Here is a 14,465-nt window from a genome sequence, read left to right as displayed (position 1 = left end):
ATTATGCTGTGGACATGCTTTCTTCTGGGTTTCTTGTTTCTGATCTGGCATCTGGGCATGGCCCTATTTCCTGTGTCCCTCCCTCCCTTCTCAGCCCAAGGTTAAGCTGGTATTAACCTTGAGGGCTGCAGCCTCCCAGAGCTGAAGGACTAGGAATGGGGGCCAAAAGGCGAGGTAGGCCAGGGAGAAGAACAGGTGCTGGGCAGGGAGCGGTTTTATCTGCCTCACAGCCAGAGTTCCTAAGCCAATGCCCTTCTCAGCCTTTCCCAGCTCCATGACCTTTCCCTCTGGGTCTGATCACTTGCTGGGCCAGAACTGTGGCACCTAGACACAGGGTCTGACTTAAAATCAGAGCTGGGGAGTGGTAAAGGGGCAATGAGACCCCCTCCACTATGTCAGTCATGGAGCCACTTCTCAGGGTCCTTCCCCTCCTGCCCACCAGGTCAGGGGCTGGAAAAATGGCTTCAGCTCCCCACAGGGCTGACTGTCAGCTACAATGCATCATACATAGAATAAGCATGGTCAGATGGCACCTTGGACAAAGCCAGGCCCAGGCAGTCAGCTGAGATCCACTCATGGAGGACCACATCAAGGCCCAACTTGCCCAATGCTCTCTACGTCATTCCAAGGAGACATATTCTGAATGAACTGTTCTGGGGTCTTTTTGATGGCAATGAGCAAGCCCAGGAATTAAACATGAGAAAGTATAAAAAACCTCCAAATCAACTCCCCAAAATGCCATTAATAAAGTAAAATAAGCAGCCATATGCATATTAAACTAGTTGTAGCCCCTGATACAGCTGTACTCAGAGAAAGAAAGAGAAAGAGAGGAAGAGGGAGGGAGGGAGGGAGGGAGAGAGAGAGAGAGAGAGAGAGAGAGAGAGAGAGGGAAACACATTCCCAGGTGACATTGAAAGAAGCTGAATTTAGAGGCAATGCAGCTAAGGACCTAATGCAGCTAACTCATACCCCTACTTCACAGCAGGTAGATGTCAAGCATTTTAGAAAAGAATTACCTCACCTGTCCCCAGAGTAGCCCGAGACAGTCTTGTTTCAAGGTCCTGGCTGCACGAGGCAGAGTGTGAAGAGGCATCTTAACCAGAAGAGAATTCAGTTAACACATGAAAGGGAAAAAGGAATTATTGATAAAACTATCTCAGCCTGCCTGTGGCTAACACATATATTTTAGATGCCAGACAAGCAGGAACAAACCAGTCCATGGATGAAAGGGGAGCAGCCCTGCATCTCACCAGGCCCACTGTGGCTCAGGTGGTGTCTAGGTCCTCCTACCTGGGACCTACAACTCTCCTCATACAAGCCCTGAACTCTTCATCAGAATTGCCTCTGATTCTGAGGTTCCCCAAGGACCTGTCAGACACATGCCTTTGTCCTATGGAATAGAAACAGTCTCATGTGGCCGAGAGGAGCCAGAAGCAATGGGCTGGTGTGCGGGATGCAGAAAAGAAATGGTGATTGGGTTTTCCCTCATTGCCACCCCTTGGATGTCATGATTTGCAGACCATTAATTTCACTGAGGGGGAACAGGCCAAAGGAAGCCAGCAGAGGGCCACATCCTGAACATATCCCTGAGTCCCTCCAAGTGCATAGGATTGTCCCCCAATCCTCAGTGAGTGACTGTGGGCATGGAGGCTCAGGGGTTGGCCCTCACAGGGCAGAGGGAAGCCGAGAAGCTCTGAATGAACTAGCAGAGCTGGACTTTTTCAGGAAATTCAGATGGAATGTTCTTATGTAAGCCAGCAACTGCATGTGGGAGGGAAGGATAAAGAGAGATGGAGAGAACCCACTAGAAAAGTCTACAGGTGCAAAATAAGACATTTCAACCAGGAGGATGCTTCCAGGCAGTTGACTGGTGTGGCTTCCTGGTTCCTTTTCAGGATTTCTTTCTTCTTTGGCTGGCTGAACTCTAGGCTATTTGGGTGTCCACTAGACAAGACCACTGAGACAAGACAGGTGCAGTCACACTGGGACTTCATCTTTCACAGCCGTTTTGTGAAAATCTTCTGATTGTGATGGAACCACAGTCAAAAGGCACACCAATCTTTACTGACACTATGCAGCCCTTCCCATGGCAATGAGGATGGGCATGGGTTCTCCCACATCAGGGGCCATAAGACTTTTGAGGGAGCTTGTGTGAAATGTAAATCCCAGGGCTGTGGACATTGGGACTGTGTCTTATACAGACTTGCAGCCCAGGCTGGTGTCCACTCACACAGTCATACAGGGACTCCACTCACACTCCAGACTGCACATGGAAGACTACCAAGGGGGTCATAAAGTGCTGCTGAGAACAAATTTGGGTCTGCCCCAGACTCCAGGCAGAGGACATGCCACTTACCCACAGACTTCACCTGAGGACACCTGTCCTAGCCTGAACCTTGGCCCTTCCTGGACACTGGAGCAGGTGTGCAACACTCCTGGCTAACCCCAGAGTTGATGACTGCTGGGGGACTCCCATCATTCCAAGCTCTCGCATCCCTCCTCCTCTGCTCACACAGAAGAGGCCCCCAGGCTACCACTACCCGCACTCAGCTATAGTCTCAGACATCCAGACTGTGATCCCCAACTTCCCAGAGCTGGGTCTTCACTTTCAGAGGTTATGAGACCTTCAGTGTCCAGGACACACCCTGGGGGCACAGACGGGCTCAGCCAGCCATACCTGCCTCACTGGATGCACAGGAGGTAGGGTCACTGGCAGAGCGGGCCACACGCCCAGGACTTGGCTGTGCCTGCATGCTCACACCTGTAGCCTCCAGGGGGCCTGGGGTAGGTGGCAGGGGCGGTGAGGTGCCTGCCGTGTCGTCGGGGGATGGGTGGCTCGGACCCAGTGAGGTTGCTCCCTCTGACGTTGGGAGGCTTGCGCTGCTGGCTGGCACTACAAGAGAATGAGCACAGCATAAATGCAAGTGACCACAGGGCCACCCTGACAGCGACAGCATCTGCCCTTTAAACCCCAAACCTAAATAAACTCTGAAATCTTAGAAGCATGGGAACACTGGACCAGGTTGTCCAACATTGCTGTCTGATGTTGAAAGGTTTGGGGTACCAGATGACCTTTCAAGGAGGATTCTAGGAAGGGGATACAAGGTACTCAGGTCCTCCACACCCCACAAGAGACTAGAAATCAGAGATCAGATACTTGGTCACAAGGATGCTTAATGAGCAGGGGCCATTGAAGAGTGAGAATTCTGAGGGAGACCTTGTATGCCAGCCAGGCCCTAGGAGCCTGAAAGTCTCCCCATTCCAGATAGGAGGTACAACCTGGGACCTGGAATTCAGCCCCTGGGTCAATCAGGCAGGATAAACCCAACCCATACAATATCTACCTTGGTTCTCAAAGAAATCCCTGTGCCAGCAGCTTTGACCTTACCTGGGGACAAGTCAAACCTGCAAACTTGGAGCTGGGGGTGCAGCTCAGTGGTAGGGCACTTGCCTAGCATGTGTGAGGCCTTGGGTTCCATCCACAGCACAACACAAAACACACACAAAAAACCCAAAAAACTAACAAACAAAAATAAGAAAGAAAGAAATTCAAACTCGTAGCCAAACAGAATCAGAGACTGTGGGAGTGAGCCTGGCCATCCAGGTGAGAAAAGGCCCTCCATGGAAAGTGGATGCCCTTTAAACTGAGAACTGCTATTCTGGACAAGCAATGCCAGTCAGGTCTTAGCTCCTGCCCCCTTATCACTCCAAGGCTGGCATCCAGGGGACAGATGAGATTCTGTGTTCACAAGACCCCCTAGGGACCTGCACAAACATGAAAGCCAGAGTAGATCTACCTTTTTGGGGGGTAGGATACTGGGACTTGAGCCCAGGGGCATTTAAGAACGGAGCCATATATTGCAAAACTCCTCTGAGCCTCAGTGTCTTCACTTGCAAAGTGAACATTATAATGTATCTCTCTCTTAAATAAGCATCCTAAAAGGATAACACATGTAAGTCCTTTACATACATGAAATGCAATAAGTACATGATATTAAGAGGCTTGTATTAATAAAGCATGGTAAATGATTTCAAGCTTCTGGAGACATGTGAGCAGTTACATGATAACATGTTGTTTCTAATAATTAGATACACCTTTTTCTTTAGTCTCCCATTCTTACTGCAATGAAATTCAAGGCATTCTTACATAGTGGTGGCTGAAAATGGTGTTGATATTAATGAATGTTTACATGAAAGTTGATTTATTTTGTTTTCTAGGACATAAGCAACTCACATTATCCTAAAAAAAAAAAATCTTGGTGTATGTTTTTTATTTTGTTATCATGATTTTAGTTCATCTAGGAGGGATCAAATGTCCATACCAAAGCATTTCTTGAAATATTAGATCAATTAAAATACCCAGTGTATTCCATCCATACATTTTGTTGAGTTTTTACAGATATATAAAACAAAATAAATGAAAGAAAATATATTTTAAAAAAAGAATGAACCATATCCCCAGCCCTTTAAATTTATTTATTTATTTTTTTTATTTTGAGATGGTCTTGATAAATTGCTGAGGGGCTCACTCACTTAGTTGCTGAGACTAACTTTGAACTTGTGATCCTCCTGCCTTAGCCTCCCAAGCTGCTGAGATTACAGGTGTGCACCACCATGCCCAGATCCACATTCTTTTTGAATTACCAGCTGCCTTCAAGGTTCCCTCTCGGCGTCGGTGTACATACTACAAGATGTGCAGCCTGCTTAGAGACACATGGTTTGTGTCACAACAGCCTAGACTCCTTGTGGGAGGCTTTTGGGTGTCTGTTCCTTCCACCCTTTTCTGTGGGAGGCCTCTGTTTCTCTATGCTCCACGTTCCCCCATTGTCTATGACCTTTTCCCTTGCTGGGGCTTTTGGGGGGCTAATTTCCTGCTAGTCCCCACTATCCACTTATGAGTTAATGCCAGGTTACCCCCATTCCATAGAAAGACATGGGCTTTGAGATAGAAGTCAAGAGGTCACATAGCCACAAGATGTGGAGCCGGATGGAAGATTCTAGAGTACTCTTGCTTAACCACTACTGCCCTCTTGATAAATGCTTGGGGACAATTTGTAGTCCATTTGGGAAAATAGAAAAATGTGAACAGTACCTCACACACTGTATAAAAAAATCTCCAGGAAGATTAATCCTTTTATCTTAAAGATACTATAAAAATAGTAGATGAAAACAAATCTACAGCCTTGGAGTGGAGACTTTGTAACATGATAGAAATCCTGAAGGAAAAATTTGAAAACAAAAATAAAACTGTAAACTTGCTTATGGAATAGGATGTCACTAACAGGGGGGAAAGTAAAGCAGGGGGTACGCCTGTCACAAATAGGAAAGGTGTGAGCCTTCACATTTTCTCATGTGTGTATTTAACAAATGTTTTCTCTTATAAATCTACAAAAATAAAATCTCAAAAATAAAAACACTGAAAGAGAACATATCAATCAAAATCAGACCTATGACTGGGCAATAAACATAAAAGGTTATAAACATAGAAATTGTGTATGGATCTTTCACCTGGAAGGGTACAATGGTCATCAGGAGTGACCATGTCCTGAGGCCTCATATGCTGTTGGTAGATATATAAACTAGTAATACGACCTTTCCAGAATGCAATTTAGCCAATATATTAAAATCTAAAATATATACTCCCTTGGACTCAGCAATTTCATTTTCAGGAATTTATCCCAGGACATAATTGAGCAAGTGTTCAAAGATGAATAGATCATGTAGAAGGAAAAAAAAACCACTTTATATGTCATTAGAAAATTTCAATCCCAGAAACTGTATTTATTAATCCAACCCAAACTCCATTTCATTCATGCCAGCTGATTCCTCTTGATCTCAATTCTCTTAGCATCAGTGCTAATCCACTGAGTTTCTTAGGACAAATATGACCTACCTCTGCATACATAGAATTACCAGAAACTTAAAAACCTGTGGTAACACTCCAGGAGAGGCTCCTGCCCCAGACTGCGATGCTCATTTTTGCCCATTCTCACCGGAGTTGTGTTGTGGGCCTGCTTTGAGGACATCATAATCTAATGGACCTCTAAATTTTTAAACAAAAGACCACAAGCATTTTCTTAATTAATGTATAACAATGTATTTATCATATGCAACGGGGTTTTTTCACTCTTATTAATGTACTTCATTGTTCCCCAGGGTTTCCACTGTTATGAAAAATGTAAACAACCATCTTAATTTGTACTTTTCTTTGCTTGCATTACTCCCCTCGGCCAGCTACAGAATTGAGATCACTACATCTAACAACAAACACATTTTTGGTAAAGTATTTTAGATAAAGAGCCCTAAAAATGGGTGGCCGAGGTATTGGATGCCAATCTGTAGTGACTATGGGTAGTGGCTTCCTGTGGCCTTGCCAGCATCCATTCCTCATCACTATTTTGTTGTTTTAATAGATGAAAAAAAAAACCTTTGAATTTATGAAAAAAAATAGAACTAATAAGTTTAGCAAGATGGCAAGATTCAAAGTCATCATACAAGAATGAATCACATTTATATCACAAAATCTCACAGATGAACAATGAACAAGCAGAAAAATATTAAAAACTACTTACAATTACAATACCATTTACAGTTACTCTGAAAATATGAAATACTTAACTATACATTAAGTTGACCCTCTATATCTATGAGGTCTACCAACTATGAATTTAACCAGCTGTAGATGGAATTTTTTTTCAATTGTACTGTACACATATAGAATTTTTTCTCTTATTCCTGAACAATACAATATAACAGCTATTTATTAGAATTTATTTGGGTTGGATAAATAATCTAGAAATGATCTAAAGTATATGGGAGAATATGTACATATTATGTGTAAATACTTTGCCAATTAAATAAGGAACTTGAGCATCCTTGGATTTTGGTACCCAAGAAGGGACCTGGAACCAATGCCCCACTGTAAACTTAACAAAGCACAGATAGGATTTATATGGTGAAAATTACAAAATGAGAATTAGAGATATACTTTGTACATTTGAAGGCTCAGTGTAGGAAAGATGTCAGCTCTAACCAAATGGCTCTAGAGGATTGATGCAGTTCTTATTGAAATCCTAACAAGGATTTTTGAAGATTCAGATAAGCTGATTCTAAAATCTAAAATGGAAAGTACAGATCCTAGAAGAGCTAAAACAATCTTGACTTGAAGGATCAAGTGGGGCACTACTCTTCCAGAGCTATGGTCATGAAGACAGTGTAGTGTAGGCAGAGGGGCAGACACACAGATCAAAGACACAGGATAGAGAACCCAGAAACAGACCCACACAATGACGTCCAACTTAATTATGTTGCCATTAAAGTGCAAAAATGAGAAATGGCCTGGAGCAACTGGATATGTACAGGTCACAAAAAGAATCGCAACCCAACCTCACTCCAATGCAGTAGTTAATTACCTGGTGGGAATTATCTTTTCTGCAGCTAAACCTGCTGGACCTATGTGCTTTCTGAGTGCTTCCCAGAGAAAGCATGAGGTCTTCCAGGAATACTGACTTACTGGGTAAAGGTTAGAGGAAAAATGTGGAGAATTTATATAGTACTTAAGGGAAAAGGATATAGCAAATTCCACCCCTATAATGAGTAAAAAATGGAGAGCAGGAGTAAGAAGGAGAGAAGAAAACAGGAGAAAAAGACACATCCTTGAAAAATAGAAACAGTGCTTCAGATACTAAGAATTAACATTACCTGGTGTGCTGAAGCCAGCAGTGGTGTTTGGGTCCCCGGAGCTAGACTCAGCCACCTGGTGATCAATGCTTGTAACCTTCAGCAAGAAACATAAAGCATCAAGGTGGGTCATCAGTGGGGCTTGGGAACACATCACAGAAGCCTCCAGAAACACAGTCAACCCTCTGTATCCACCCATTCCATGGATTCAACCAATCATGAACTAAAAATATAGAGGAGGAGGGATTCCAGAAGGTTCCAACAAGTAAAACTTGAATTTCTACCTACCAAGTACTATGCTGGATCCATGTGAGTAAAACAAGCAGGCATTGTGTTAGACATCGTAAGCAGTATAGAGATGATTGAAACTATGGGGGTGGTTATGGGTTATAAGCAATTACTACACCATTTTATCTAAAGGACTTGCTGGAGCATCTGTGGATTTTGGTATCTGAGAGGCATATCCCCTGGAACCAATCCCCTGTGGATACTGAGGAATGATTATACAGATTGGCTTTAAAACTCATCTCCTAGCTAGAAGTATTAAGAGACATGTACATACATGTCCAGTATTCTCCCCTAAATTTATGAGATGGGGGTGTTAATGTTGTCCTTGCTAAGGTCAATCCCATTTCTCTGACCTTTTGTAATAAGAGCACCTTATTGCAACCTGGCACACCCTAAGCCTGCCCACCTACCACTGAAGGGCACTGTTTGGGACCAACAAAGGATACTCAGGATCCTTCAGAGTCATTGTGGGACATGGACAGGCCATGACTTTGCTTCCATTGCAATTCTGTCACTCACTTTCTCTCGTCCTGGCTTCCACTCAAGGAAGGATAAGGCCACAGGACAAATGGTCACCAGATTCATCATGTTTCATGCTGGCATGCTTTGGGCACAGACTGGGCCTTAGATGAATGGTCACATCAGACTCTAGCAAGCTGGCCTTTGCTCTCTCCCCTTTGCAAGGGGAGGGAGAGGTAGACCCTTGGCTGCCCTCCCTGCCAGGGTCAGGGTCCAGGTCCACACAGGGTGGTGTGCCAGTCTGAATGTGGATCCTGCAGCACAACAGTGATGGCACACCTCAATGCCATCCTGTCCTGGGGGCAAGTATCTATGCAGCTGGACTCAAATTCAATAGCCACCAAGCTTTGGCAGTTTTCTTCTTGGAGTGACTCCTTTTCTACCCAGAGAGGCCTCAGGGAATAGAAGGAGGAAAGGACAGGCCCCTCGAGTCTTCTCTCTGTCCTCTGTGCAGCATGGTTCCCACGTGGGTGGGCACAGCTGTCCATCCCTGTTCCAGGACATCCCAGGCCCTCACTGACCTTGTGCTTCAATGTGCTGAACACGACTCACACGGCACACGGGCACCTCCGTGCACCCCCATGCTAGCTCAGAAAACAATTTCTGATTCCTTGTGTTATTTCAGAATTGCTTTGGGGACACACTTGCAAATAATGAGCTCTGGAGGAGGCTGGGGAAGGTGAGGCGGGCCCCTGTGGCTTGGTCCGATTCCAGCTCAGGTAATTACATTTCTGCCTCCCTCATTCCCCCGCCATTTCAATCAGAGAGCTGATATTCTTCATCTCTCCTTTTTAAACCAGGCTAGTGCTAAGGCAGGTGGCTCCAGCTGCAGCCTCTACACCAACACAAAGGGTGTGAGCTGCTTCCTGCTGTGGGGGCTGGGAGGAGGGCTGGGGAGACAGGGAAGACCAGAGAAAGAGCTGCCTGAGAGAGCTACCTACAGGCTTCCTGGGACCCCATCACAGGAGACCTCTCAGCTCTCTCCTACTTGTGGGGAGGGAATCAGGTGAGGAATAATTCACACCACCATTCGCATCCACCTTTTTCTTTCATTATGTTGCTATGTGCCAATAACCAATTTTGGAAATCTCTGCTAGAATCTTCCACTAACACACACTCTCTCTCTCTCTCTCTCTCTCTCACACACACACACACACACACACACACACACACATGAACAATGCCCTCAAGGTCTGTTTCATTCCATAACTCTCTTACCATATCTAATCTTCTATTTGATTTGTGTGTGTGTGGAGGTGAAAGGTAACTTAGAAACCTGCTGCCTGGAAGGGGAAAAAAAGAGCTTCCGGTAATAAAGAAATATAAATAAAACAAGAGAAATAAAATACACAGTGGGACAAGGTCAGGAGGAAATTGGATTCGTTTCATATTTTGCAGAAGCAGTACTCACTTCCCTCTGGCTCCCTGCATTCAAGAGCTAGAAAATTTAGTTTTGAGAGGAGACAGCTCCTGGGAGCACATCTATCACCTTTCGAAGGCAGAGTGCCAAGGGTTTAATTTGAATTTGGTCTTCCCTGATGTCAAAAACCACCTTGCCACACTGAAGCTGTGGGGAAAATAGCTGTTCACTTCACGCAGCATTGTTGATGAACTATAAAAGTAGAAGAAGGTGGACAGGAAATAAATTTGTGGCATGGAACTTAAGTTAAAATTTGAGGTATGTGATAAAGGCTCATAAACAGAAGTCCTAGAAGGAGGTGAGTAGGAGGGCCCATGAAAGAGAGGCTGCATATGTAACTTAAACTGGGACACTCCTGGGCATGCATAACTTAACCTGGGCTTAGAAAATCTCAGGTATGTTATTTTGACCAGTCATTGTAATTGAAAGATCAATTGGCATTCAGGCAAATCAGTTAAGTTCCCCTTCATCTTCCTATTAGACAGCTGTGTGACTAACACTGCAAGGAAATCCTGCCCTATTTCTGTAATGAGTTCCTCACTCCTGGATGAGGTCAGCTATCTAGTACCACAATTTTGAAGAGCTGTTATTTGGGGGCAATTATCAGCAATCATGGAAAATGTGAATTACATTCTCAAGGCAGTCTTTGGAGACACTGACTTTAAAATGTAGAGGTCATTTCCTTTGAACATATAACTATGACTTTCAGGGCTTGGAGTTGTTGGTCTTGTAGCCTCATGCTTAGATTTTGCTTCTGCCTACCATGCTGCCACCAAATATAGCCTCAAAGCACTGTTGGGTCAATTTTCAGAGACACTTCCATAGTTTGATAGCAGGGTGACAACACCTGAACTCAGGCCATTTTGGTGACCTCCTTCCTGTACCTGAAGCTCCCACACCAGCTCCTAGTCATCTCATCTCTGTGCCTTTGACTTGCTGTGCCCTCTGCCTTAATGCCCTTTCCTTCCTTCACACCCACACCCCACCCCTACCCAGAAGCCAGGCTCAACTCTCCCTCTGAAGACACAAAGAAGTTGATTTGTCCCTGTCCCCTCACCACAGCAGACTCCTAGTTCCAGAAGGGAGAGGGTTCTGTCCAATCCCTGGTTCTATATCCCATGGAGTACTCGTGGATAGAAATGGTCCCTGGAACGTAATATCATCTTTTAAACAGGAACATCAAACCGATAAATCCTCGGTAACTTTACTGCTGTAGAAAGAAATGCACTCCTTATGAGCTTGCTCAAGAGTACAGCCAGAAGCCACTGAAAAGAACGACATCACTACCGAAGAAGCCAAAGGCAACGTGTGACTGATCCACAGAGGGGAACAGGTCTAAATGAACATCCTTCATCAAGGGTGGCTTTCCTCCCTCAATTAGGAATGTCTTCTCACACGTGTGTGGTGAATCCCAGCTACGCGGGAGACTGAGGTGGGAGGATGGCTTCAGCCTGGGAGTTCCAGGTCAGCCTGGGCAACAGAGAAAGAGCTCATCTAAGGGAAAAAAAAAAAAAAAAACCAACCCAGGAGTACCTTCCTTACCACACAGAGCCACACGATGCTGCTTCACTCTCCTGTCACTCTGTCTTCCTCTTTTTATCCAAACGAGTCCTGATAGGCAATCTATGTGCCATTTGTCCTAACAAGGGGACACAATTAACCTCCTCCTTGCCCAGGGAGATGCTTGTGTGGTGAAGGAGGGGGCAGCTCTTCCCTGTCTAATCAGGGGGAATCATCGGCCACCCTAAGGGAGGGGGCAGCTGGTGGGATCGCCATCCCTCTGTGGACGGTCATGGGTTTCATTGACTTCTGGACTCCCGGAGATGTTTGTGGAATTGAAAAGTGCTCCTAGAGCACGGGGTCAAATGGAATTGGCCTGTGGGCCGCAGTGGCCCCTTGATCACCAGATGCTGTCCTGCTCCCACATGGGGCGGGCTGTGAGAGAGGCCACACAGACAGACACTCGCCTGGGCTGTTTCTGCAGATAATGTTTGCGTAAGCACTTACGAGCTAGAGTTTTTTGAGCTAACGCAAGCTGACGTGAGACAAGGCTTTGACCTTAAAATGCTTCTCACCAAAGTTCTATGAGAGAAATTTCAACATAGAGCATTTCCACTAGTTTTAGAGAATGGTGTCATATAGGTCTTAGAACCGGTATTGTCATCCTCCAGTATAGTCTGTTCGTCAAAGAATGTTACACTCAAATCAAAGTTCTTTCTAGCATTCAGAGGCCTTGAAAAGCTGGGGTGGGGGCTGGAGGAGGGGGCTCCTGGACAGGGTTCTTATTGTTGAAAAGCAAAGGACTCTGAGCAGAGCAGCATGCCCAGTCCTGCCACTTTCCACAGCGAGTGCACTTGGGATTGTGAATCATTCCACCCAGTCATCTCTTCTGGAAATAGGAGTCACAGCTGACAAAAGGGAGCATGAGGAAGCCGGCCAAGACTCCCCAACATGGAGCTGCAATTCTGTGATGGTAGCAAGCAGGCTCTTGGTATGGAGCAGAGGATGGCAGAGTGGCCCATCCCTCTCTGAGGCAGCTGGAGAGAATCACATACCCCCGTGCACTTTCAGGGATTCCAGGTGCGTCTGCCACCCTGACTGGTGCCCCTGATGGTTATAAGGCACAGCTGCCCATCTGCTGCATGCCTCATCAGCTTCCCCCTCTTGCCTTCTTGAGGAATACCCTCCATGGAGGGACCTGCCCTAGACCCACTGCCCCCTCCTCTGATCCTTTCACATCTGTTTGGTGACATCCTCAAGTCCTTATACCCACACTCCCCTCTAAGTACCATCCATCTTCTCTTTAGCAAATGTCTTGCAATAGTGATGTATTCTAATTCTCCAGGTGGGTCCCTGCAACTGCAGGAGTTAAGACCTTGTTTGGAATGCAAATTCTTAGCACACCCTTCTCCTCCAACTAGCTAGTCACTTAGAAATCTTGGGGGCAGCCTTGTGGTGGTGCAGGCCTGTAATCTCAGAGGCTAAGGAGGTTGTGGCAGAGGATCCCGAGTTCAAAGCCAGCCTCAGCAAATTCAAGGCACTAAGCAATTCAGACCCTTCTCTAAATACAAAATAGGGCTGGGGATGTGGCTCAGTGGTCATGTGCCCCTGGGTTCAATCCCCAGTACCAAAAAGAAAGAAAGAAACCCTGGGGACAGGCCCAGCCATCAGGATTTGATTGATAAGTCCTTGGAGGACTAGAATGCCCACTGGAATCAAAGAACTAAGACCCATAGCTTCCTACCCCTCCTCATGTCCCAGCCACTCCTCTACCCACTGCAAACTGGCTCCTGCTCCACCATCGTATCAATACTGCTCCTGCCAAGATCACCAGCTGGCCCTTGCTGGTAAGCCAGGTGGATCCAAGGATTCAGTATTTCAAAGCCTCTGGGCAGTCCAGGCCCATCCCTTTCTTTCTGAACTGCTGTTTTCTTCAAATCCAGGCTTTGTGGGATCCCCACTCAGTGCTCTGCTTGTTCTGCAGCCTGTCCTATGGGTGGAGGCCCTTCTGCTACAACATGCAATGGTGTCATTCCCTCTCCTTGGACATCCCCCTCATTTCCAGGCCTCAGTGACCATCTCTGTGGCTAACTCTACTCTCTCTAAGGCTCTAAATTACAGATCCAGCTGCCTAGTGGGCACCCACTCAAATGTTCTGATGACCTTAAAATCCAGTGAATCACACCTGGACATCCATGTCCACTCATCTGAGACTAGTCCTGCGTAGCTTTCTATATCCTGGGTAGATCATTCCCTCTCTTCCTTCCTCCAAGTCTTTGCAAATGTTGTTCCCTCTCCTAGCGGCATTCCCAGCTCTCTCCCCACCCTTCCCTGCCTCATACCCATGTGTTCTGAACTCTCAGATCCTCCCTGGACCCCGCCCAGGTACAGGCCAGGTGCCTGTGACAAGTGTCCTGCAGTGCACTGAGTGCTAAAGACTTTTATCACAGCCATCAGTCTTCACTGATATTGATGTTAATTATTATTATTATTATTATTAATACTATTACTTTGGGTGGGGGTTGAACTCAGGGACATTCAACCACTGAGCCACATCCCCAGCCCTATTTTACACTTTATTTTACAGACAGGGTCTCACTGAATTGCTTAGTGCCTCGCTTTTTCAGAGGCTGGCTTTGAACTTGGTCCCCCTGCTTTATCCTTCTGAGCTGCTGGGATTACAGGCGTGTGCCATGGCACCTGGCAGAGTTTATGATTTTATCATAAGTGGGAAGATGAATCACATCAGGAAGGCAGAAACCCATTCAGCTTTAAAGGAAAAAGTTCAAGAGAATCTCTCCATAACTGCAAATTCAGGAATTTCAAGGCCATGATTTACCTTCTCAATAAAGAATCCCATTCCCACAGGCAGAGCTCACACAGTAGGTTCTACTCTGCACACACAAAAGGTTGAAGTCCTTGGCCCAGTCTAGAGGTGACGTGTGCAGATTGCTGAGCTGTTTGGGGCATTTCAGGCAGCATCTCTTATGCCAGGGTGGGCAGGGACTCCTGAGGCCAAGTCCGATGCTGAGTTGGCTTGTCAAAAGCCACTCTGAAG

General features: G+C 45.8%; 1 protein-coding gene across 2 annotated transcripts in view; it reads right to left on the bottom strand.

The window, feature by feature from the left end:
- Entrep2 (endosomal transmembrane epsin interactor 2) overlaps positions 1 to 14,465 on the bottom strand; it is a 420,439-nt gene that overhangs the window by 3,576 nt on the left and 402,398 nt on the right. For both annotated transcript variants that reach the window (XM_071607359.1, XM_071607360.1), the window contains 3 exons: positions 7,702 to 7,777; positions 2,678 to 2,893; positions 1,022 to 1,093 (listed from right to left, as the gene is read on the bottom strand). In XM_071607359.1, the coding sequence (XP_071463460.1) occupies positions 1,022 to 1,093; positions 2,678 to 2,893; positions 7,702 to 7,777 (364 nt within the window). The remainder of the gene's footprint in view (positions 1 to 1,021; positions 1,094 to 2,677; positions 2,894 to 7,701; positions 7,778 to 14,465) is intronic.

The sequence above is a fragment of the Marmota flaviventris genome, chromosome 2 (assembly GCF_047511675.1).
Source record: "Marmota flaviventris isolate mMarFla1 chromosome 2, mMarFla1.hap1, whole genome shotgun sequence".
In the NCBI taxonomy this organism is placed as follows: Eukaryota; Metazoa; Chordata; class Mammalia; order Rodentia; family Sciuridae; genus Marmota; species Marmota flaviventris.
Note: the sequence above shows the minus strand (reverse complement) of the source record. Positions and strands in the feature narration are given on the sequence as shown.